We start from the raw sequence: 25,358 nt of genomic DNA on the forward strand, positions 1-25,358 counted from the left end.
GACCATAAAATTATTAGAAGAAAATAGGCCAATATAGAATATTGAGGGAGAATTTTCTAAGCAAGACATCAAAGGTAGAAGACAAAAGAAAAAACATGGATACGTTTGATTTCATATAAATGCCAGACTTCTGAACCAAGTGCAATATAGTAGCCTCTCCTTATCCACGGTTTCGCTTTCATAGTTGGCAGCTACACACAGCTGCAGTCTGAAAATATCAAATGGAATATTCCAGAAATAATAAGGTCTAAATTGCATATTATTCTGAGTAGCGTGATGAAATCTCGCATCATCCTGCTCTGTCCTGCCTGGAACGCGAGCCATCCCTTTGTCCAGCGTCTCCACACCATACACACTCCCTGCCCTTTAGTCACTTCGTAGCCATCTCACTTACTTACCAGAGAGAGAGAGACCACATTCATATAACTTTTATTACAGTATATTGTTATAATTGTTCTATTTTATTATTAGTTATTGTTAATCTCTTACTGTGCCTGATTTATAAATTAAACTTTACCGTAGGTACGTATGTGAAGGAAAACAAGTACCATATATAGAGGGTTTAGTACTATCCTTGGTTTCAGCCATCTACTGGGGTGTCTTGGAACATAGCCCCTTCAGATAAAGGGGACTGCTGTACATATTAAGTGCAAAAGGAGAGAGATGCCCAGGAATTATAGGGTTCAGTCTGGGGGATTGGGAAAGAATTCCTGGTGAAGATACTGTTTTTATGCCTTCTTCATAGAGTGGAACCAAATTCTATAAATTGGTAATATGATATCTATCATTGGAATAGTTTTTCTCTTTTTAAAAGTTAATATATTACTTATGAAATTAGGAATGATATTGTCCTTGCAAAAAATTGGACACCTCAGATAACGCTTGAGTTCCATTTTCTCCTCCCCAGAGGTAACCACTATATCAATTTTGAATATATTCTTTGTTTTCTTTTTCTGTGTATTTCTAAACATATATATCCCTATAGAAAATATATAAGCCATGACAAAGCCCTAGCCAAACCCTTAGAAGCTATATGTGTTTTGGAATTCAAAAATTTTTGTATTTTAGCTAAATAATATGGCGCATATAGCATGAAGTGTAGGACAGGAATAGATGTTCAGGCCATACCTTCTAATTAAACATTAATATTTCTGTGGTGAAATATATGACTAATTATATGAAATGGGATAAATAAAGCTCATAAGAAGCCTCATGTCAGTTCAGGGCAAATTTTCCTCCAAATGAGTTTGCCGCTTAATTTGGGTTTTTAAAGCTTTTTGGATTTCAGAATTACAGAACGGTGATCATGGGTTTTGGGTTTTGTATAGTTTTTACATGTATCAGGTACTTTTTTTTAGCAACATTTTATTTTTACCAAAAATAATATATATATACATAGTTTAAGTAGTTAAATAGTTTAAATAGTATTGCAGCCCTCGCACCCACCAATCTGTTGGAACTATTATTTATTTATGTATTTATTTATGTATTTATTTATTTATGATTCCACATTTAAGTGAGATTATACGGTATTTATCTTTCTTTGTCTGACTTAGCATAATGTCCTCAAGTTCCATCCATGTTTTTGCACATGGCAAGATTTCCTTTTTTGTAGCTGGATAATATTTCGTTGACTATACACACATATGCACACGCCACATTTTCTTTATCCATTCATCCATCCACGGACACTTAGGTTGTTTCCATATCTTGCCTATTGTAAATAATGCTGCAATGACCATGAGGTGCATATGTCTTTTCAAGTTAGTGTTTTCATTTTTTTCAGATTAATACCCAGAAGTGGGATTGCGGATCATATGGTAGTTTTAATTTTAATTTTTTGAGGAACCCCCATACCGTTTTCCACAGTGGCTGCACCAGTTTACATTCCCACCAACAGCACGAGGGTTCCCTTTTCTCCACATCCTTGCCAACACTTGTTATCTCTTGTCTTTCTGATAATAGACAGGCTAACAGGTGAGAGGTGATATCTTACTGTGGTTTTGATTTACATTTCCCTGATGATGCGTGGTGTTCAGCATCTTGTACTTGTTGGCTATTTGTGTGTCTTCTTTGGAAAAATGTCTACTCAAATTCTCTGCTGATTTTGTAAATGGATTTTTTTTCTATTGAGTTGTTTGACTTTGGATATTAATCTCTTACCTGATACATGATTTGCCGGTATTTTCTCCCATTTGGTAAGCAGCCTTTTCATTTTGTTGATGGTTTCCTTTGCTGTGCAGAAGTTTTCAGTTTCATGTAGTCCTACTTGTTTATTTTTGCATCTGTTGCCTTTGCTTTTGGTGTCAAATCCAAAAAATCATTACCAAGACCAATGTCAAAGGGTTTACTCCTATAGTTTCTTCTAGGAGTTTAATGGTTTCAGGTCTTCGGTTCAAGTCTTCAATCCATTTTGAGTTAATTTTTGTGTACCATGTAAGATAGTAGTCTAGTTTTATACTTTTACATGTGGCTGTCCAGTTTTCCCAACACTGTTGAAAAGGTTATCCTTTCCCTATTGTATATTCTTGTCTACTTGGTTGTAAATTAATTGACCATATACTGTACATTTATTTATGGGCTCTATATTCTGTTCCACTGATTAATGTGTCTGTTTTTATGCCAGTACCATACTTTTTTTTGATGATTGTACTTCATTTTTTTTTTTTTTTTTTTTTTTTTGGGGGAATGTTGGGGAACAAACTGTGTTTTTCCAGGACCCATCAACTCTAAGTCAAGTCATTGTTTGTTTGCTTTTTTTTTTTTTTTTTTTTTTAATTTTTCAATCTAGTTGTGGAGAGCGCAGCTCAGCTCCAAGTCAAGTCGTGGTTTTCAATCTAGGTGTGGAGGGCGCAGCTCACTGGCCCATGTAGGAATCGAACCAGCAACCTGGGTGTTACGAGCACTGTGCTCTAACCAATGGAGCCAACCGGCCCCCCAATGACTGTGCTTTGTAATATAGTTTGAAGTCAGGGACAGACAGTTTGCTTTCAATTCCTTTCTAAGTTGGATCCCATTAATCTTTCATTTGTTTATGCTCTCTCTCTCTTTTTTAAAGATTTTATTGGGGAAGGGGAACAGGACTTTATTGGGGAACAGTGTGTATTTCCAGGCGGGAGTCGAGCCAGCAATCTTGTGGTTGAGAGCCCGCACTCCTACCAACTGAGCCATCTGGCCACCCGGGAGCTGAGTGGCAGCTCATTGACTTCATTCTAGTTGCGGAGCGCGCAGCTCGCTGGCCCATGTGGGAATCGAACAGAGACAGCCCTGTTGCCCAGAGCTCGCGCTCTAACCAACTGAGCCACCTGTTTGCCCTATGTTCTCCTTAAATCTATGCATTCTCCAGTAGTTTTCTGAGAAAAGGTAGAATGGATGCATAGGAGATAACTTTTCTGAGGTCTTGTAAGTCTGAGAATATTCTACATTTATCCTAGAATTATAGATGGAAATAATTTTCTTTTAGAATTTGAAGGCATCACTTTGTTGCCTTCCCGATCCCAGTGTTGCTGCTGAAGTCCTGAGTCTTTGTACATATAGACCTTTGTGTTTCTCTATGAAGCTTAACTTTAAGATCTTATTCTTGGCATGGATTTTCAAGGTAATGGACCTTATTGTGGGCTTTTTTTCTTCATTCCTTGTAGACTCATATTCTCAGAAAGATAAGATGTTGCAGCTGTTGCAACCAAGAAATAACAAAGGATGCTATTAAAAAGCAACATTCAGAAAATAAAAACGAGCTGGAAATCAAAATTATGACAGCAAAAAATGGAAAATTCAGTAGGGGAGGAGTTAGAAGATAAATTGGAGAAAATTTCCCTAGCAGGCTGAATAAAAAGACAAAGTAGAAATTGGGAATGGGGAAGGGAGTGAACCAAAGAGAGAAGAGGAGAGAGAAGGGAAAGGGCAGAGGAAGGAGGAGTGGCAGAGGTGGAGGAGAAGAGAGAACAGGAGGGCCCAGAAAAAGGAAAATTTGGTGATCAGTTGAGGGGAGGTGTAACATGTTAATAATGGGTATTTTAGTAAAAGAGAACAGAAAATGGAGGGAAAAATTGTAAAAGCAGTAATATAAGGTGATATTCTAGAATTGAAAGACATGAGTTTTTTGTTTGTTTTTTTTTAACAGGACTTTATTGGGGAACAGTGTGTACTTCTAGGACTTTTTTTCCAAGTCAAGTTGTTGTCCTTTCAATCTTAGTTGTGGAGGGCGCAGCTCAGTTCCAGGTCCAGTTGCCGTTGCTGGTTGCAGGTTGCAGGGGTGCAGCCCACCATCCCTTGCGGGAATCAAACTGGCAACCTTGTGGTTGAGAGCCCACTGGCCCATGTGGGAATCGAACCTGTAGCCTTCGGAGTTAGGAGCTTGGAGCTCTAACCGCCTGAGCCACCGGGCTGGCCTGAAGGGCATGAGTTTTTGTCTTTCCTGCTAGAAACTTTTCTTAGAGGGCTGTCTGTAAGTAAGAGTGAACCACTGAGAAACTTTGGTAAGAGGCAGGCCTTGTGTACTGGGTTGGGTCACAGTGAGGTTATTGGGCAAGATGTAGCCATTTTGTTGCAGGCTTTATATGCCTGTATTTGCAGACTGTTATTCTTGGGCTGTCAATTTCCCCAGAGAAGAATTCTTTACACTCCTGCCTGGGTTAGGTGGGTAGAAGCCTGTTGTGGCTCCAGGGGGGTGAGGAGCCAGGGAGTCTCACTGTTCAGGGTGTTTGTGGAGTTTGACTTAAGTAAGGAATGTAGGGGACTTACTCCTTACTCAGCCGAGTTTGGAATCAAAGTCTAAATTCTTTTTGGTTTATCCTCTCCAGATAGTACATTTCCCATCTTCTGTGGGGGCAGGAAGAGCATTGGAGCTGGGGGAGGGAGCAGGATCTGTGAGTGTCAGGTGCTCTCTCCAAAGATTGAACCATTTCTTTAGTTACCTCCCTCACCTGCTCCTTCAAGGGAACTGGACCTTATTACTGAGCCTTTCAGGGATTCTGCTGAGAGAATCTGCTCATTTCTTGGTGACCCCTGCCTCTTGCAGGTGTCTTAGCAGGGCAGAGAAAGCCAAAACCCCAGACAGTTCTCATTTGTCTGTTTTCCTTCCAGAGTGTTTGTGACAACTCTCCTCTGCTGTCACATTACCTCATCCTTTTTGTCCTGTGAATTTGAAACTTTTAAACTTCATTTTGCTATACTTTCAGTGAGGCTTCATGAAGAAATAGACATAATGTATGCGTAAACCCTAACCTTCATTCATTCATTCGGTCATTTGAATGGAATGTGTACTGCTGGTCAGTACTCTTCTTGCTGCCAGGGGTACAGTGGTGTACAGAACCAGCGTGCCTGTCCTCACGGAGCTTTGGTGGGGTAGTGAAGACAGACAATAATCAAAATGAATAAGACACAGTATGTTAGACAGTGAGACGTGTTAGGGAGAAAACTTAGAGAGACATGAGGTAGGAAATACTGTGTGGAGAATTGTCATCTTTTTAGGTAGATGGCCGTGGACGGCTTCATTGAGAAGGAGCCATTTGAGTAAAGACCTTAAGAAGTGAGGGGCTGATTGCACAGATGTTTGGGGGAAAAACAACACAGGCAGGAGAGTCAACAAGGGGCCCAAGGCAGCAGTGTGCCCAGCCTGTTTCAGGATCAGCAAGGAGGCCAGTGTGATGGGGTCACGCTATAAGGACTGGCTTTTATACCGAAGGAGGCTGGAGGGTTTTGAGTGGAAGTTGGATGTGCTCTAACTCACCTGATTGATAACAGAACCACGTGGCTGCTGTGTTGACAATAGTGTGTGTGGGGAGGGCAGGGCGGGGAGGGCAGGGAGATCAGTTAGGAAGCTATTGAAATATTCCGAGCCACGAGGAAGTTGTGAGTGGTTGGATTCTGTATTCGCTGATGAATTGGGATGTGGGATGTGAGACAGATCCAAGATTATTTTAAGATTCGTGGTTCCTGCAGGCTTTTGAAACTGTAGAACTTTGGTTTCATGTAAGAAATATTCAGTCTTTTAAATGAATACTTTGCTAAAGAATAGACACAGAAATACTTTAGGTAATTTTCCCTTGTAAGCCATAACTCTCTCTCTTTTTTTTTTGAAGCTCTTTACAGAATATGGTCGTCTGGCAATGGATGAGATTTTCCAAAAACCCTTCCAGGTAGAATGTTAACTATAAATGTCATTCATATTTTTGTTTTAGTTCAGAGATCAGCAAACTACAGCCCACAGACCAAATCTGGCCAGCTGCCTATTTTCATATGACCTATGAGTTAGGGATCGGTTTTACATTTTTAAATGGTTGAAAAAAGTCAAAAGAGGAATAATATTTTATGGTATGTGTAAATTCTCTGAAATGTCAATGTCAGTGTCTATAGCTAAGGTTTTATTACAACACAGCTACACTTTGTATTGTCCACAGCCTAAAATACTTACTTTGGCCTTTTACACAAAAAGTTTGCTGACTCCTGCTTTAGCTAGTTGTTTCATGAGGATGGGAATGCACAGTAACCTCAGTAAGATTACAGGAGTTTTAAGTATTAATTATTTAATTTAGTTTTCTTTTCCTTTCTAATGTTAAAAGTAGATCTGATTTACGACTAGCTAGTGCCATTTTGTTTTTTCTCTCGTCCTTTACCACGTTCCCCATACATGTCCTTCTAGTGTTTATAAGCTTTCTGAGACTTTACAGAATAGATCACTTCTTCATGTCTTCTTGCCCCCTTTGAAGAAGCTGGCCTTGTACAAAGAAGTATTTCAATTGTTATTTTGAAAATGCATTTATGCAACGTTATAATATGTTCTGCTCTTTTCGAAAATAGACACTAATGTTTTTGGTTCGAGACTGGAGTTTCCCTTATGAATACAGCTATGGACTACAGGGAGGAATGTCATTTTTGGAAAAGCGTCTACAGGTAAGGGGAAATATAATCTGATGAATTACCTAAAGGTGTTGATAACTTCTCATTTGCCTTAGCTATTGTATATAAAGCAGATTATGGAAAATTAAGTGTGTTAAATGCTTATTAATATTAGCACACACTAATATTATTTATGGTTTTAGATAGAAGAACCTGGTTATATACGTGTTTCCCCGGAAATGAGACTTAACTGGAAAATAAGCCCTAGCATAATTTTTCAAGTTGCTCGTAATATAAAATAAGCTCTCCAGTATTTCCCTGAAGATAAGACCGGGTCTTATATTAGTTTTTGCTCCAAAAGACGCATTAGGGTTTATATTACGAGCATCCTGAAAAATCATGCTAGGGCTTATTTTCTGGTTAGGTCTTATTTTCAGAGAAACACGATAATGCATAGGGACAACAGGGAACAACTCTGACCAAAAGCCCAAGCTGTAATTATAATTTCCATTTCACATTTTACGTCAGGTTCTGTATGTGCCTTCAGAACGTCACATTCAGAACTTTAATTCTGTTGTTCTTATTCAGAATTCTTGTTTTAGGATGACTATAAACAAGCTTAGCCTTTTCTCCAAAATTAAAACACAGAAGTCCTTTGTCAGTCACTACTTCTGATTAGATTTTCCTTCATGCCCACAAACCAAGAAACTCTTTAGGACCTATTCTTTGACCGCTATCGGAGCCAAGTCATGATGAATCACATTTATGCCTTTATTGCCTCGTAGGGCTCTGAGTTTCCTTACTGGACAAAACATAGGCCACTATACCCCATTTGAGTTGAGTCTTCTTCCCTTTGTCCTATACTAGTGGTTCCTAGTGAAGACAAACAAATGGGTTTTTTGTAAATTGTTGGTCTTCATTGGCAGGTGAAAGAACATCAACATGAAGAAATTCAGAATGTCCGAAATCACATCCATTCATGTTTCTCCAATGTCACCTGTTTTCTCCTGCCACATCCAGGACTCCAGGTGGCCACAAGCCCTGAGTTTGATGGGAAATTGAAAGGTATGTTACAAATGATGTTATTTTAAACATGTGATTTGATCTTTGGAATTAAATAGTGACCAGAAAATGTCGATTATAGATCTAGTGAATACTTAAGAGAAACAGTGTATTCTCTTAGAAAGCATAGTATTTAGAGTCATTCAGTTTTTAATCCTGTCTTGCTGTGACCATCAGAATTAGTTCACATTAGTTTCTCCATCTGTAATGGTAATGGTAATATCCATTAATGAGCTTTTCTAAGAGGCATGTTACGATTATTCGTTTATAAGAGATAAAAGTGATAAGTAAAAGAAGACTAAACATTAGTCAGCTAATATTTATCAAGTAAAATTAACTTCCCAAAGAAAGGTATGATGCATGGCATGGCTATTATTTTCATCTTATTTGTGGTATAACAAAACCTGATGCTGGGTCATGTGTTAATATCAGGAAGTGCTGACTAGATGGTAGCTTGGAGAAATCAGAGTTGAGACTCGTGGGTTCCATTATCTTATTTTTGTTCCTTATTCATTGAGTCATTTAATGGTTGGCCCTTGAGTCATTTAATGGCTGGCCCTCAGTTTACCCGTGTGTTAAACTAAGTACTTTGTTTATAAACTTATCTGAGCTTCTCAGGTTTCCTGTAAAATATAAATAATAGTAGTTGCCATTTTTAGAGGCCCAGTTGTGTTCCCAACTGTTTTAGTCTGTTTGGGCCGCTATAACAAAATACCATAGCCTGGGTAGCTTATAAACTACCCAGAAATTCAAATATATGGTGATGGAAGGAGAACTGACTCTGGGTGGTGAACACACAATGGGATTTATAGACGATGTAATACAGAATTGTACACCTGAAATCTATGTAAATTTACTAACAATTGTCACCCCAATAAATTTAATTAAAAAAAAAAAAAAAGAAAAAAGGGAAAAAAAAAAAAACTACCCAGAAATAAAATTTATTTCTTGTAGTTCTGGAGGTTGGAAGTCCAAGATCAGTGTGGCAACATGGTAGGGTAAGGGTTCTCTTCCTGGTTTCAGAGTTCTGGTTGTATCCTCACATGGTGCAAGGGGCTCCGGAGCTCTGTGGGGTCTCTTGTGAGAGCACTAATCCATTCATGAGGGCTCCACCCTCATGACCTACTCACCTCCCAGAGGCCCCACCTACTAATACCATCACCTTTAGGGATTAGGATGTCAACGTATGAATTTGTGGGAGGGACACAGTCAGACCATAGCATAGTAACTATGCTAGTTACGTTCATACTTAATGCTCCCAGTAATTCCATGAAGCTGATATTATTTCCTTTACTGTGCAGATGAAGAGACTGGGTTAGAGAAGTTAAGTAACTTGCTCAAAATACTTCTGTTATATTGGGGAAGTAACTTAGAGAATATATACTGTTTAGTTACCAGGAGAACTTGACTCAGTTGATCCAAGAAAGTCAGTGTACTTGTTCAGTTTAAGATTTACATTCCAGCTCGTTGATATTACAAAATTAACGGAGTCTGAGAGACTTACCTTTACCTTCTACTTGTCACTTGTATGATATTTTTAGGTGGTTGGCAGCTCTCCTGAACAGGAGACTTCCAGAGCCCATTAGATGGCGATTCAGAAATCCAAGTTTGGGGCCTGGGCTTTGGAGAGAAGTTTGCTTAGACAACACTGGAGCTAGACCCTTTTACCTAAAAAGCAGTTGTGATTGACTTTTCAGAGTTGGGTATGGAGACAAAGTTGAGTGTGTAGGTGATGTGTCTTTTAGGGTTATAATGCACTAGTATTAGACATACTGTTTCCAAACGTAAATTCTAGTTTGTTCATTGCTGGTAGGGAGGTTGCCTAGTGGATGTATGAAAGAATGTTTAGGAGGGTGGGTTAGAGTGACTGCAAGCCTTTCTCTTGCCTCAGGGTGGTCGCAGGTTTATCGGACATAAACATGTAAAATGGCATTCCTCTGTATTCTAAAGCATTTTGATATTTCAAAACATTCTGTTTTAAAATTCATTTTTATCATGCTATTCCAGGAAATACAAAGAGCTTTTTTAAAGTTCTGTAACACTGACTTTTGAAATTTGGTATCACTTTTGGGCATGCGCATTGTATTAGTTTTCTAGGACTGCTATAACAAAATTCCACAAATTGGGTAGCTGAAGACAACAGAAATTTATTCCCTGCCAGTACAGGAGATCAGAATTCTGAAATCAAGGTGCTAGCAGGGTTGGTTCCTTCTGGAGAGTATCTCCCATGCTCTCCTGGCTTCCAGTGGTTGCTGGGAATCCTTGGCATTCCGTGGTTTGTAGTGGCGTAACTCCGTGGCAGTCTCTGTCTCCGTGTTAACCTTCTCTGTGTGTATCTCTATGTGTTCTCTCTTTTTATAAGAACACCTCTTTTTGGCTGTAGGTCTCACCGTAACCTGGTACGACCTCATTTTAACTAATTACATCTGTACAGACTGTATTTCCAAATAAGGTCATATTTTGAGATTCCAGGTAGACATGCATTTGGAGGGGGGAATACTGTTTAGTCCAGTGCAGATATTTACAGATTATGAATGCTTATCACTGAATATTAAGTGTGCTATGTTTTATATCAATTTTATATTATATTGATATATGTTATATCTATCTATATCTATCTATCTGTATATATATTTTTTCTTTTTTTTTTAAGGAGGGCGCAGTTCACAGTGGCCCATGCAGGGATTGAACCGGCAACCCTGGTGTTATCAGCACCACGCTCTAACCAACTGAGCTAACCGGCCACCTCTTATATATATATATTATATTTATAAAATAGGGAACAAATTCTGTATAAGCAAACTTTAGCCCCATAATTTTGCACCATTTGCATCCTTCATCCATGGTTGAACTGTAAAACACATTTATAGGGTTAAAATCTTCCTTTCTGACATGAAAAGGCAAGTCCCAAAGTAAGAAATACAAATGGTCAGTGTATACCCATGAATATATGTGTAGCATCACAGTAATCAAGGAAGTGCAAGTGTGTTGGTACAAATTCATGCAGTCTTTATGGAGATTGTCTTTGTCATGAGACGCTTCTTGTCTACTCTGAGTCTAAACCTAATATTTTAGTACAGCCTTCGTAGACACATTAATAGCTGAGGCTCTGCAGAACTGGGTATAACAGTCTGTGGTGTGTGGATCCTGCTCATTCCTTGTATGAACTATTCTGGAAGCTCTGTCTTTCAGCATGATGAAAGTTGAAACCATAAAAAAAGTTTGATTTTTTTTTTTTTGAATTTTGAATTTTTTTGAATTCCTGTGTTTAAAATCCAAAAAAGGATTAAAAAGTATTAAGTGAAAAGTTGCTTCCATTTTTGTGGTTTTCCAGTTTTTTTAGTATATGCAAGCAAATATGAATATATGCAATAGCTTATGTTATACTTTTTCCACTCCAAGGATATAAAGAATTTGTCCTATTTTTGTTTTGCAAATTTGCAATTTCATTTTTTACATTATAATTTATCCAGTTTCAATCCATCTTATTTTCTGAATGGCTACCCATTTGTCCCAACACTATTGAATAGTCCAACTTTCCCCCACTTATGGAAATGTCACTTTTGTCATATAGTAAGCCACTAATCACTGTGTAATTTGGAGATTAATCCCTTTTTAATGTTGGGGTAGGCCATACTTTGGCACCATCCTAAGGTGACTGGAATTAAGAATATTTAGGTGGCGATTGGTACCCACGTACTTAGGTAGGACAGATAAAACATTAAACATTTTTTTATGTCAAAAGCTCTTATGATTGATCAGTTATTTAAGATGAGATGGGAGTCAGTGGAGATGAGAAATATATGTTACTATTTAGAGAAAAATCTCATATAGATTTCAATTTATAAGCCATAAATAAATTCTAGATAGATTCGAAAGTTAAATTATAAAAATTAAAGCATGGGGAAAAAGTTAATTTTATTAGACTTCTGGAATTGGGGAAGGATTCTAAAATTAAAAGGATGAATAAAATAAATTGTCAAGGAAAAGTGCTAAATAGGTTTGAATAATTAATCTTATGCATTTAAAAAAAAGACAGTATTTCAGTGATCATAGTACACATAAGGATAATGTGTTTATTTATTCCTTGAAGAGTGACTTGTCTTAAGATAAAGACTCCTAATAGATAGTTCACTGAAAAGGAAATTAGTTGATAAACAACCTTGGGAGAAAGTTTGGCTTAACTAGTAATAAAAGAAATAAAAGAAAACGAAAATAATGAGCTACCATTAAATTTTTAAATATACTATTACATATCCAAAGGAATGCAAAAGTATGACATACAGAAGTGAATGCATATAATATATATGAGTAAGGTATGCAATGTCATATAATGAACATCATGAACCTACTACCTAACTTATTATCTAGAATTGGAATTGACAAACTTTTTCTGTAATGGACCAGATAGTAAATATTTTAGGCTTCGTGGGCCATACAACTACTCAGTTCTGCTGTTGCAAGAAAGCAGCCGTAGGCAATGTGTAAATGAATGGTCATGGCTGTGTTTTAATACACACGTGTGCGTTTACACACACACACACACACACACACACACACACATACATTTTGTCTTTCATATTCGTGTTTAATCATTTTTGTGAATGTGTGAGGAAGAGATATGTTTTGTATTTTTCTATACGGATACCAATACTTTTGACATCTATCTTTGTGACTAATGTCTGTTGTTCAAATTGAATATGAAAACTAGAACACATTCTGCCTATACTGTATTTCAACTGTTATTCCATCCAATTGTATGTGATCACACTGGTGTATTATAAGAAAATCTAGTACCTAAACATTTGCATTTACATAGAAGACAAATTTGAAAGTAATTGTTGATTTACAAAATACATTTGTATTTTTCAAAAGAAAATAAAGATTTTACTGAAAAAGGAAGGGGGCTATTTTAAATGTTAATTGTGATTATTTTATGGTGGGCTTTATAGATTTTTAAAAGTAGTTTTGAATGTTTTCCAGGAGTCTACGTTTTCATTATAATATTGAGTAGTTCCTATCATAGAACCATATAATCTAAGGAAATAAAAATTAGCCAGAAGTTTTTTTCAACAGATTTTTATGGTGATACTTGTAATTGGAAAAATTTAGAAACCACTTTTGTTTCATTCACTGCTCTATCCCCAAATCTTACAACAATGTCTGCCATAAAAAGATGCTCAAAAACTGCTGAGTGAATAAATAAGAATGTCTAAATTTTATAAGTTAGGGAGGGCTATGGAGTGTTGAAGAGTTTCTGCTTGGATGTGGGTTTCCTACCCACTTTCTTTTCAGTTGATAGTTTGAGTTAGTTGGAAAACCTAGGAAGATGTTTGATGCTCTCAATCAGATTCCTTGCGTCTTCAGAGTTGGAGCAGGTGGTTCTCACCTTGAGGAAAAAGCTCTATTTAATGGCTGTCCTGCACCCTCTGTGGGAACTTTGTAGAAACTCACCTTTCCGAGATAGTAGTAGTTTCCCTTTGGGGCGGCACAGAGGGCCTCTGAGGAGACACTAGAAAGTAAATATCATGAGGTACAGGTGCTTCTCAGGCTTTTAAACATTAAACAACAAACATCAAGTGGATGAATAATGATTACTAATGGCTTCTAGTGGTGTGGCAAGGGCCTGCTCTGAGAGAACTTCAGGGGTTGATACTTTAGTTTTTTGAAGACCTTATCAATGAAATTCTTTAAAAAGTGAAACTTCTTGAAAGACCAGGGAGTAGAATGAACCTCCCAGAATGAAAAGCAGGGTAAGGACAGTCTGCATCTTTTCTTCTGGGCTACAAGGACTTAATACTGTAGAAGGGAAGGAGACAGTAAAGGGACAGAAGAAGGACAGAGGTCCGTTAGCCACATGGTCAGAGCCAGCAAATGTCAGACACACACACACAGCATGGAACCCCCTCCCTCCGTTTTGAACTAGCACATGTTCAAACAGTTACAGACTGAAGATTATGTTCTGTGGTCACTTTGGCTGAATAGTCTGTTTGGCTCATTGTTTCCTTCTTTGTGGCCCTGTGAACAGATATTGCCAGTGAATTCAAAGAGCAGTTACAGATGCTGATCCCATACGTATTAAACCCAGCGAACTTAATGGAAAAGGAGATCAATGGCTCAAAAGTGACCTGTCGGGGGCTGTTGGAGTATTTTAAGGTAAACATGGGTTTTGATTATTAAAATATTTGGCTTTTGGTAAAACTGGTCTAGGTTGTAAACTAACTTGAATTTCAATATTTTAAAGCCTTGGGAAAAGTTTCATGGGGGAAATGGTGAGAGGCCTTTTCAGACTTCGGTGTCCTGCCAGGAATCGGCCACTGGGTGACAGTATCGGTCTAAGAACCAAGTGGATCTTCTTTGCTCTCTTAGAGGAGTCATTACTGTGGCTAAAGGAAGATTGTTCCTCACGGAAGATGGTGTGGACAGGAGGTGGTTAGGAAGTTGCTGTGAGTAGGAGGAGACCGCACCTAGATGTGACTCGACTGCCTCAAGGCGATGGTCACTGCCCACAGGTAGTGGTGAGGCCAGCGTGCATGCGGAGTCTGGGGGACCTCTTAGCCCTGGTAGGCGCGGCTGCTTGAGAACGTTTTTAGTTAAGTAGAAATGCTAACATGCACTCAAAGGTGTGTTGTGTTTTTGCTAATTCCTGGCTGTTGATCTAGGTCTTCAGGAAAATGCAGTTTGTATGGTCACTGTCTCTGAAAATTAAAAAGTATGATTCTATACGGCAGAATGCCTTTTTTCATGATCGTTTTTATGTTTCTATTCTAAGGCATATATTAAAATTTACCAAGGAGAAGATCTGCCTCACCCTAAATCCATGCTTCAGGTAAGCAGTTCTTTGACATCCTAAGTGATATCCTTTGATCCCAGGAGTTGACCCACGTACAATAGGAAGAGTCTTTTAAGAAGAGCATGCTATTGCCGTCCTTTCCCACAAAGCTGAGCTCGGTTCATTTTCAGCAGTGTGACTGCCTTCCAGTTTTCTTGTCTGTATTCATGGTGGGCCAGTTGAAACAGAACGGCCTCTCATGGGGCCTGGTCGTCCTCCCAAACATACTGTGAAGACACTTTTATTATATACGGGTATAACGTCCCCAGTTATTTGAGACAAATCACTGTCCTGGTAGCTGTCTACTTAAGTAAACCGTGTCCTGACGTATGTTTACTGTTTACTAAACAGGTTTATTTTCAACATTTTGCTTTTTTCAAGCTGTCATTTTGTTAAAACAAAATTTCTGACTTTCATGTGCTGTGTACATAAGGCCATTTATTGCCAAATATTTATTCCTTCAGCAGCAAAACGTTTTCACAAAGGAAGCTAGAGCTTAGGATTGGCATCATAATTTTTTCCCCTTCTTTTTTGACTTACATCTATTTTTTTAACATTTAAAATTGAAGCAAAAACAATGACTTCAGAGATTTAGTTTATGATAAAGATTCTTATGTCTCTTATGTATAATAACATTTTTGGCTGAAAATTTGGCAGAAAAGGTGCATTTTATTTCATAAATTGGGCTCTATGGAAACCTAAAATATAGCAGAAGAATAAAAAAGAAGAATGGGGAATAAAGTGAGAAAATTTTACTTGGCTATTTGTGGGAGAATGTTAAAAGAGGAATGATTTATAGCTTATGCTTCCCTTTCTTAAAAGGCCACGGCGGAAGCCAACAATTTAGCAGCTGCAGCCTCTGCGAAGGACATTTATTACAACAACATGGAAGAGGTATGTTGGCCATCTGTCTTATCCTGAGATATCTGTAACCTGGACATAGTTGCTGGCTCCCAAAGCCCTGACTTGGTCCTGTTTAATGTGTCTTAAGATGCTGAGGCAACAAAGCTGTATTCAGGCCATCCTGATAACCGGGGCGCTCTAATTACTGCCATTTCTAACCCAGGCTTTTTTGCAGTGTATCTGCTCTCATTGATCAACGTCACCCTGGTATTTAAGTGTGTTTTTCAGAGGAAATGAACCCAGACTTCATTGGTCTTCATCATCATTTGAAAGTTAATTTCTAATAGCTTTAGGTATTCTAAGGCTTTTCACTGTCTTGTTTTATTTGGCATTTGTTTTTGAAGGGATCCTCACTGCATTATATCTTGATTCTTTTCAGGTTTGTGGGGGAGAGAAACCTTACTTGTCTCCAGACATCCTAGAGGAGAAGCACTGTGGATTCCGGCAACTTGCTCTGGATCATTTTAAGAAGACCAAGAAGATGGGTGGGAAGGATTTTAGCCTTCGTTACCAGCAGGAGCTGGAGGAGGAGATCAAGGAACTCTATGAGAACTTCTGCAAGCATAATGGTAGCAAGAACATCTTCAGCACCTTCCGAACCCCCGCGGTGCTCTTCACGGGCATTGTGGCTTTGTACTTAGCTTCGGGCCTCACTGGCTTTATCGGGCTCGAGGTTGTGGCCCAGCTGTTCAACTGCATGGTTGGACTGCTGTTAATAGCGCTTCTCACCTGGGGGTACATCAGGTACTCGGGGCAGTATCGTGAGCTGGGCGGAGCTATCGATTCTGGCGCAGCGTATGTATTAGAGCAGGTAAGTGGCGCCAGCTGGGAAGCCCGTGTGGTGATAGTTGATAATGGACAGATAGATACTTGTGTTTCTGTTGTAAAGTATCTCTGTTTGGAAGAGCTTCCTAGTGAAAGAAGGCATGAGAAACTTTCCCTGGCCAATTTGTTTCTGATAGGCATTATATTTTATTATCCTTCTTTAGGACATTATTTAATTTTATACTTTGTTTCCATTCCTAACAACTATGCTTTAATGCAAAAAAAGTTCCAACTTAGAAATATTGCGTTCCCCATAGGAAACACCTAACTAACTACATGTTCTCCAGATACAATTCCTGAATGCTTCTCTCCCCCCATCTGAGGTTAATTTCCTTCATGAAAATCAAGAGCTTTGAAAAATATGAACAAAATAGAATTTTCTCTTTTGAATCCTATTAATGGATGGCATCCCTTTCTTTTAAAATCGTCCAGAAAGCCAGTGGCTTTTGACATTGACATATCTCCAGGTTTACAGATCCTTGAGACTGGTTACTTTCTTTTTTCTGAGCAACGTGCACAGATCAGTTAAGTTAGAAGTGTGTGTTGGAGCCAGGAGAGCGGCCACTTCACTGCAACAAGAGCAGAGGCTCAGCTCACTCTTTTGGGAGGTAGCTGCTGCCGCAGGTTCCTCTCCCTCCGCATTTTCATTCCCCCATTTTCTGTAGTGTACTGATGAGGTAGACAGATTTTTCAAACTTCATCTCCAAGGACTTACTCTCTTGCTGCTGTGCTGTATTTTATTAACTTACATGTTGAATCAATGGACTTTTGCAGGCTTCCTCTCATATTGGTAATTCCACTCAGGCTGCTGTGAGGGATGCAGTTGCTGGGAGATCCCCCATGGATAAAAAATCTCAATAGCATCTTAACAAGAGGATCCAACAAGAACACTGACCAGCCCCTACTGATTTCTGGGTTTCTGCTGCGGCCACACGTCCAGGTCCGGAGGAATGCACATCTGGGACCTTCTGGGAAGAGCTGGAATATGGCACTAGTAAATGAACAGAACTTCCCTGTGGTTTCAAATTCTTCAACCCACTTCCATTTCTGTTGGAAGCATTTCTTTTCCTTGCTAATGATGTAGATCCAAGCCTGTGGCTGTTTTCTTATTACTCTCTGCTTTGTGCACTTTATGGGGGAAAAGCTAAAGGAAAATACGGGAATGTGGATTTAAGTCCTTTATGTGCCACTTAGTGCCTTTTAAGATGGAGTCTGTGCTTTTGCTGGCATGAGAGGGCGGGTGCAGACAGCCTCGGGAAGGATGCTGTTTGGGGTGAAGTTGGTCAGTTCTTTTATACCTTACTCTGTTGAAAAGGATTCCTTTTTAAAAAGTTTACAAAATTTGCAAAAGCTTCAGAACTAAAGACTGATAATGATGCCATTACACTTTTAAAATCTTATATTAGAGATTCTCATTTGCCACAATTTTGTTGGAACATTTTTTGTTTTTTTTTGCCTTTGTTTTCCTATGGCTTCTTTCTAGAAAAGAGCAAACATGCCTTCAAAATCCAGAGTGGCTCATAATAAAATGAATGATCTTGATAATTTAAGAAAAAAGCTTGCGTTTAAATGAACCATGTGACCTCTGATAAGTCACTTGAACTTGTGCCTTGGTCAGATTCACTGTTTGTTGGTTTATGTGCATATATGTAATATACACAACTCACACACAATTGTCACTGAGATTTTGTTTTCGAGAGTCCTGCATAAGAACAGAACTTTATTATGAATTAGAGGAAAGACGTTACCAAACGTTACTGCCTTTAATTAAAGTCCTGTGTCATGTGGCTTAGCAGTAAATCAAAATATTCAAAATGCTTACTTGCATTATTCTATGCACTAATATTTTTAATAATGAAGCTAAAACTATCTGTCTTGTTTAGTGAGTCTGCCTTTATTTAACTTTATTTGACCCGTGTGGTAGCTTTAAAATATAGCTTTGGTTTAGTAAGGACCCACCCAAATATGGACATTATCTAGAAGTATCTAATAATTCTTTTTTATTTACCTTGATTGTGTGATAAAAATCTGTTTTTTGTTGGCTGCCTTTTCCTTTGATTTATAATGGTGAATTATTGTGGATTTTAAAACTTCTTAAAATTTGCCTGCAAGTATTTATATAAGCATTCAGGTATGTGAGCCTTAATTCTTAAGATAATTTTTGTTGTAGGAGAGATGTAGGAAGGCTTAGGCAAAATCTGAGTAAATTGTATATATATGAAGTATAAATGGAATGGGGAAAAAAGAAAGTCTCTTCTAGCATGTAAACTCTATCAAAGAATTTTTTATATTTATAAATCCTGAATTAATTCCAAGCATTTTATATTTTTTTCATATTTACATACCATTTTGCCCTGAAATCCTTGCTATATTATTCACTTGCTGTTAAATTTTAGAAAAGTTCCAAGTTGTTATAAAAACTGTTTACTTGTATATTAGTGATGCTTACCTTTGACTATTAAGTTGAAAGCTTAGGTTTGAAAATTGAGTGGTATTTTCAGGTGGCCTCTCATCTTCTTGAAGGTTCATACTTATTAGCTAAAGGTCTTACAGATGTTAATTAAAAACAAACAAACCAGAAAATCACTGAAGTTCACGTTGAAAACATCAATGTGATGAGTGATGTTTTGCCAGAACAAAATTGCTCAAGTTGGGTTTAATAAACCTACTATTTGCGTGGTTTACTTTTTGCTTAAAAAAAAAAACAACCTACAGATGTTGAGATACTTAGCTTTTAATGCATTCCATAAGCACATAGATTTCTGAATAATTTTCTAGAGTGGTCCTACTTTTAATGGCAAGAAGGATGATATGTCTAAAACTTATTTTAATACTGAAGTATTAGATTTTTAAAAATAAAAAAACGATAATGTATGATTTAATGACATCTTAGGATTTATTTACTGTTTAAATTCACCATTTCTGTTTTGATCTTAAAGGAATAACTTGATTTAATTACCCTGGGGAAGCCTTATATATTTTTTTGTCTTTATTGGTTAACTTATTCTGGTTCTGGAAAGTGTTTATAAAGTTTTCTCAATGGGGAATCTTAGGAGTTTTCTTTGGCTTTCCTCGTTTAACAGTAAACTGATGATTTTTATAATGGCTTTTTCAATAAAAGATGCATTTTCATTGCTGGCTTAAATAGTCCTAGAAAGATTTATAATATAAAGGTTGAGAAGAATGTCATTTACCTCTTAAATTCCCTCAGCCTTTAATTTGTGGGTCAGGGACATTACTTAGGAGTTCAGACTGTGTTTGCGTAGTGCTCTTTGCTCTGTCACTCCTGGCTGACCTTTCCACACAGCAGTTTTTATTTGTACATTCCTAATAGTATTTGGGCACATTCCTACTAATATATAAAAGAGGTTTTCAAAATTTACTATTAAAAGAACTCATTTCAGGAGAGGTTAAATGTTAAGTTTTTTTTGTCTGTTTGTTTGTTTTTTTTTTAAATCCAGTTAGCTTTGTGAAAATAATAGAATCAAAATTTTTATTCTTTCACTGAGAAGTCTTTCTAGATTGGTTTGTAGACAAAATGAGGGCAAACTATCATGTTATCATGTATAATGATAAAACATCTGCAGTCATTCCTTACTTTAGCAGTATACCAAGAGATCTGTTCCATAGAGGTTTTTTACACTTAGTAAAATTGCCTATGAATATTGTTTTTGCTTTACCTGTTCTTTCTGTTTCTCTTAATGAAGTAAAATGCTTTAGGCTGACAAACAAACTGCCTTGTACTGGAAGTGTGTTTCTTTAGCAGGCCATATTCAGTTCTCTGCCTGGCTTATAAAAATGGTGTTTTGGATAGGATGAGTTTGGATGAGTATATGTAAGTATGTATGAATTAATAGAGAAATTAAGTAAATTGATTTCAATCCAGACAAAATCGATTAAAAAGAAAGTTTTATTTTTTTCCTAGAATTTTTTTTTTTTTTTTTTTTTTTTTTTTTTTTTTACTGTAACTTATATGGAAGTCTTTGGAACTTTTTCCCCCCCTGTAGAACTATTGAAATGAAATTTAGGATGATTTGGGATAGCTACCACCAACGTAGCTAGCATGGGCTATGTCATTCTGGCTTACATTTATTTAGATTCAACAAAATTTTAGTTAGGGAATGAGGGCATAATGAAGACAAGTTTCAGTTATGAAAATACAAACTATTTGTATACTTTTTTTTTTTAATGACTTTAGGAACCCCATTGTAAAAGACAATTTGCAGTTGAATAGTTTTCCTTAATGTTTAAATCCTATTGTAGCTGTGTTTTGGGTAGTGGCTCTTATCTACCTTGGAGTGCATACGACTTACCTGGGATTCCTGTTTGAAAAAAATTCAAATTCCCAGCTTTACACCCAGGGATTGCCTCCGTTGGTCTGGGCTGTGGCCCCGGAACCACTTTTATAAACAGTATCACAGGTGGTTCGGAGACCACAGTGAGAGAGACTGCTCCGTGTGGTGGCAAGGTGCCGTCCCGTATGGTCTGGAGGCAAGTGGATGGCCTTTACTGAGGTTCAGGTTAGGTGGTCTCCTGCCAGACAATCACTGAGAGTTTACCGCGTTCAGAGTAGTAAGGATGCCTGTAATCTAAAGGATTATCTAAATTCCTTAAAGCTGTTTTTCTAAATTAGGATGTCATAGTGCCTTCTCTGAAAAATGAATGTAGACGTGTCCTATTTACCAGCAGGTGTAATTAGGATTAAAAAAACCCAAACTATTTTGAAAGTTACGTTTCTTTTAAAAACCAATTCAGCACTGTAACTTGAAACCCTAAATCTTTTATGCACAGAAAACCTTAATCCATAAATAAAAATAATGAACAAAAAGGAAGAAGAGGATAAATAACTGAAAATTAGGAACTAAACCACTCCATATCAGGAACTTTTCAAAACAGATCTGGGGGCAGAAAGATTTGAAAAGAAATTTTTCTTCCTTGGGAAGGAATTTCATATGCCAGAACTAAAATTTAAGTATCGTGTTCTTAAGACCAAGGTAAGGTGAATTTGATTCCCAAAGCTTTCAAATTTAGATGAATAAATGCTGTCATGGACGAAAGCCTTAAAGGAGTTAATATTAATTTTAAACATATATAAATTTTCTTCTCAGATTTCTTTAAAAATGATTTATTCAAAGTATTTTCTCCTTTATCCTTTTAAAATGGCTTTAAAATTGAATAAACTTTTCAAAAAGTGCACTAGGATAAGATTATGCTCTTAGTATATTAAAAGCATGTTTCTGTTTCTTAATTGTAAGGTCATTTAATGGAATAAAGATCACAGCACCATGTTATCTGTGTTTTTCTCTTTCTCGGTTCTTAAGTCTGGGAAGATCTAAGAAACAGATTTGGGCTTGGCAAAGCAAATAGGCTATCTAAGGATAACTCAGTGTCAAATGTAGTGTGGTAATGTGGTTTGAGTGAGTCATTTTTCTCTGTGCTACAAAACAATACCAAACTAGTATCTTAGTGCTGGCGAGGGCTGTGCTGCTTAAAATCAAATACAAATTTTTATTTATAGGAACATGGACTTGTGATAACCCTTGAATCTAGTTGCACCATCTGGAGCCATCTGTTAAATGGTTTCTATTTGGGGGTAGGGTGAGTAAAGCTCTACTGGAAGCTTCCCCTTTCACTGGCGACCCTGGAGGCAATGGGAGGTTGCATTGAATGTCTCATATTGACTTGTCACTGGACATACCCTATTTAGCCCTCCAGTAAAGAGACTTTTCCCCCTAGTTTGAAGCACTAGATGGGGTCAGTAGCCTCCACCCCTCCATCCGTGATGGTGATCATATTTAGGCACCATGCTAGGTGTTACTGAGCTCATCATAGTTAAGTGGAAGGGGCAAACCCACAAGTTGATATGATTTGAAAAGTATGGTGAAAACTTGGGTGCTACCATCAAAGTGTTGATATGCCCATCAGTACAAGCTGGAGAGAAGGAAAAGTCAAGGTGGGGAAAGTGGTCATGTGTGGGTGGGGAGAAGTCAAGCAAACTATGGCCTGTCTGCACATTGACATTCTTGCCTTTGATTACCATATAGCAGTTTGATAAAGATAAGTCCAACTCTAATCAGCTTGGAAAAAAGGAATTGCAGGGGCGGGCCCAGTGGCTCAGGCGGTTGGTTCGATTCCCACATGGGCCAGTGGCTCTCAATCACAAAGTTGCTGGTTCAACTCCTCGAGTCCCGCAAGGGATGGTGGGCTCTGCCCCCTGCAACTAAGATTGAACACAGCACCTTGAGCTGACCTGCTGCTGAGCTCCCAGATGGCTCAGCTGGTTGGAGCACATCCTCTCAACCACAAGGTTGCTGGTTCAATTCCTCGACTCCTGCAAGAGATGGTGGCTGCGCCGCCTGCAACTAGCAATGGCAACTGGACCTGGAGCTGAGCTGCGCCCTCCACAACTAAGACTGAAAGGATAACAACTTGACTTGGAAAAAATCCTGGAAGTACACATTATTCCCCAATAAAGTCCTGTTCCCCTTACCCAGTAAAAAAAAAAAAAGGGGAATTATAACAAGGAAAATGGTTCTGGAAGAACTCAAATGTGAACCAGGCTATTAAGTCTGCAGTGGTTGAATTATTTGCTCTTGCAGAAGGATATTCTCCGTGCTATGGGGGGAGGGCAGGCACAAATGGTTTCAGGCTTACATCATGCCACTTGAATATCCGCAGAGGAAAGAGACTTTTGACCCACTATTTAAAAATATGTGTGTGTGTATATTTAGTTTCATCTTAGAGAAGGCTTCTGATTGGTCTGGCTTGGGTCATATGCTCCTTCTAGAGCTAATCACTAGCCTGGGGACTGGGGCACTGGAAGCAGCCAGACCCAGGTCCAGTGTCTCAAGTCAGGGTGATAGGTTCCTGTGGTGGGCAGTTCCAACAGAACCACAGAGAGGCACCGAATGAGACTGCTGGACAGACAAAAACAAGTGTGCACAACAGTTACCAGTTCCCCAGACTGGCCATTTAATGTACATAGTCGAATGAGAGCCTGGAATGTTTCAGGGATATTCTTTTAAGGGGAAGTAGAAGTATATGCTGCACACTTATGCAGTGGAAACTCTTCAGGGTCTCTCAATAGGGACTGGTTCTCACCTCTCAGTAGGACTTGAGGGGTTTCAGAGATGGGGGGGCAGTTTCAGGAGGAAGTTCTACTTCACCTTCCTTTGCTTACATAAAAGCCTCATTTTTCCGTTCAGAGCAAACTCAACATTGGCGTGTTCACGAAGCCTCACTGGAGTAGCCTGGGTATATGTGAAGAGCGTGTATTCATTTGGCTGATGGAGCACCTTCCCCTGAGGAGATTGCTCATTTTGAGAGTCGCTGTTAATCCCCAGAAACCCTCATGTTATTATGAAATACTTGTATGGGTCTTCTTGTGTCTAGAGCAGCATGGCACACAGCCTTCCTTAGATGCTGTTGCCTGCCCCTCCCCCTCACTCCTTGCCCCTTTCCTTCTCCCCTGGCCTGTCCTCCCACCGCAGCTGCTCAGAATTCCCACACAGTTGCTTCTGCGTGCACAGTGTTTAGCCTAGTGCTATTTTCTCCCACTTTCTCAGATACTCCTTCCTCAGAGACTCAGCAAAACAATAGATTCTCCTGGAGGAGCCATCCTCCTGGAAAGGCAGACCATGGAGGGATTGCAAATAATTAAAAATTAATATCCCTTCTCCCCCCTGTGCACACATACATCCAAGAAGAACGGGGCTCCATAGCTGTGGTTGTGGAAAAGACCAGAGGCTTTGGAGGCAGGTGTGGGTTTGATCGTTGTGTGGCTGTCCACTCATACCGTGGTGATGGACGTGAAATGGGGCTGAGGACAGTCCTGCTGGTGACAGTGCCAGCATCATATGGTAGCTTCACTTTACTGGGCACTTCCTTACAGAGCTCCTCTTGAGAACTGTGTGAAAGGTAAAAATATAGAGCCCTGACATCCCTGCCCCACGGGATGCTCTTTTTGTTTGCCTGGCACAGCATTGGCAGAGAGGGGAGAGGGAGAGGGAGAGGGAGAGGGAGAGGGAGAGGGAGAGGGAGAGGGAGAGGGAGAGGGAGAGGGAGAGGGAGAGGGAGAGGGAGAGGGAGAGGGGTGGACATCTGGGCAATTCTGGAGCAGAGGTGGAAAGCAGTCTGGTTTCCTCAAAAGCAAACCTCTCCATCAGGGGTTTGGATGGCCTTACAGGTGGTCCCAGGCTCCACACACAGACCTTGCTGGGTGAATAATCATGCACAGAAAGCTCTGACTCCCCTTGTCGGGAAGCTGGTGAGTAATGTGTGATGTTAGTGAGCATGTGCTTTGCCTCATGTTAATAACAGCCAATCTGCCCTGAGGATTGACCACGTGCCACATATCTGGCTGGGTACTTTCTAAGTGCCATTTCATTTGTCGCTCTCCCTTTGAGGAATGTATTTTTATGTACTGTCATACACATTGTACAGTATCATCATCATTCCATTTTACAGATGAACAAACTGAGGCTCAGAGAGGAAAGGGTGTCTGGACCCTATAGCTAGCAAGTGACAGGGCCAAGCATCCTGATTCAAGACTCAGTGCTGGCTGGGAGTGGCTGGAATATGGAGATGGACAGGAGCTAGTTCTCCTGTGGAGTGACAGCCCAGTGCAGAGGAAGGGTCTCTGTTTGGACATTCATTCATTCATAGGATGCCTCCTGTGTGCCAGGTTTGGGCAGTATCTGATGGCTTAAGGCCCAGTAGTTTATAGTACTTTCTCTCTGCTAGACCCTTGCAGACCCTTGCTAGACCCTTCAAGTGGCTTTAAAATGTAATGTAGTTTTAAGCTATACGCCCGCTCTGGTGGTGGAGATAAATCGCTTCCACGGCAGTGTGGTGTGTATACAGAGAGACCCAGTAGAAAACTGCACGTTCTTAAACC

At 38.9% G+C, this 25,358-nt stretch overlaps 1 protein-coding gene across 1 annotated transcript in view; it reads left to right on the forward strand.

Moving 5' to 3' along the window:
* Window positions 1-20,385, forward strand: part of ATL3 (atlastin GTPase 3) — a 43,379-nt gene extending 22,994 nt beyond the window's left edge. Inside the window, exons 6-13 of the mRNA XM_081064485.1 lie at window positions 6,084-6,140; window positions 6,802-6,894; window positions 7,767-7,905; window positions 13,931-14,058; window positions 14,675-14,731; window positions 15,557-15,628; window positions 16,017-16,448; window positions 17,237-20,385. Of these exons, the coding sequence (XP_080920611.1) occupies window positions 6,084-6,140; window positions 6,802-6,894; window positions 7,767-7,905; window positions 13,931-14,058; window positions 14,675-14,731; window positions 15,557-15,628; window positions 16,017-16,448; window positions 17,237-17,323 (1,065 nt within the window). The 3' untranslated portion in view covers window positions 17,324-20,385. The remainder of the gene's footprint in view (window positions 1-6,083; window positions 6,141-6,801; window positions 6,895-7,766; window positions 7,906-13,930; window positions 14,059-14,674; window positions 14,732-15,556; window positions 15,629-16,016; window positions 16,449-17,236) is intronic.
* The last annotated feature ends 4,973 nt before the right edge of the window (window positions 20,386-25,358 follow it).

The sequence above is a fragment of the Rhinolophus hipposideros genome (genome assembly GCF_964194185.1).
Source record: "Rhinolophus hipposideros genome assembly, chromosome: 10".
In the NCBI taxonomy this organism is placed as follows: Eukaryota; Metazoa; Chordata; class Mammalia; order Chiroptera; family Rhinolophidae; genus Rhinolophus; species Rhinolophus hipposideros.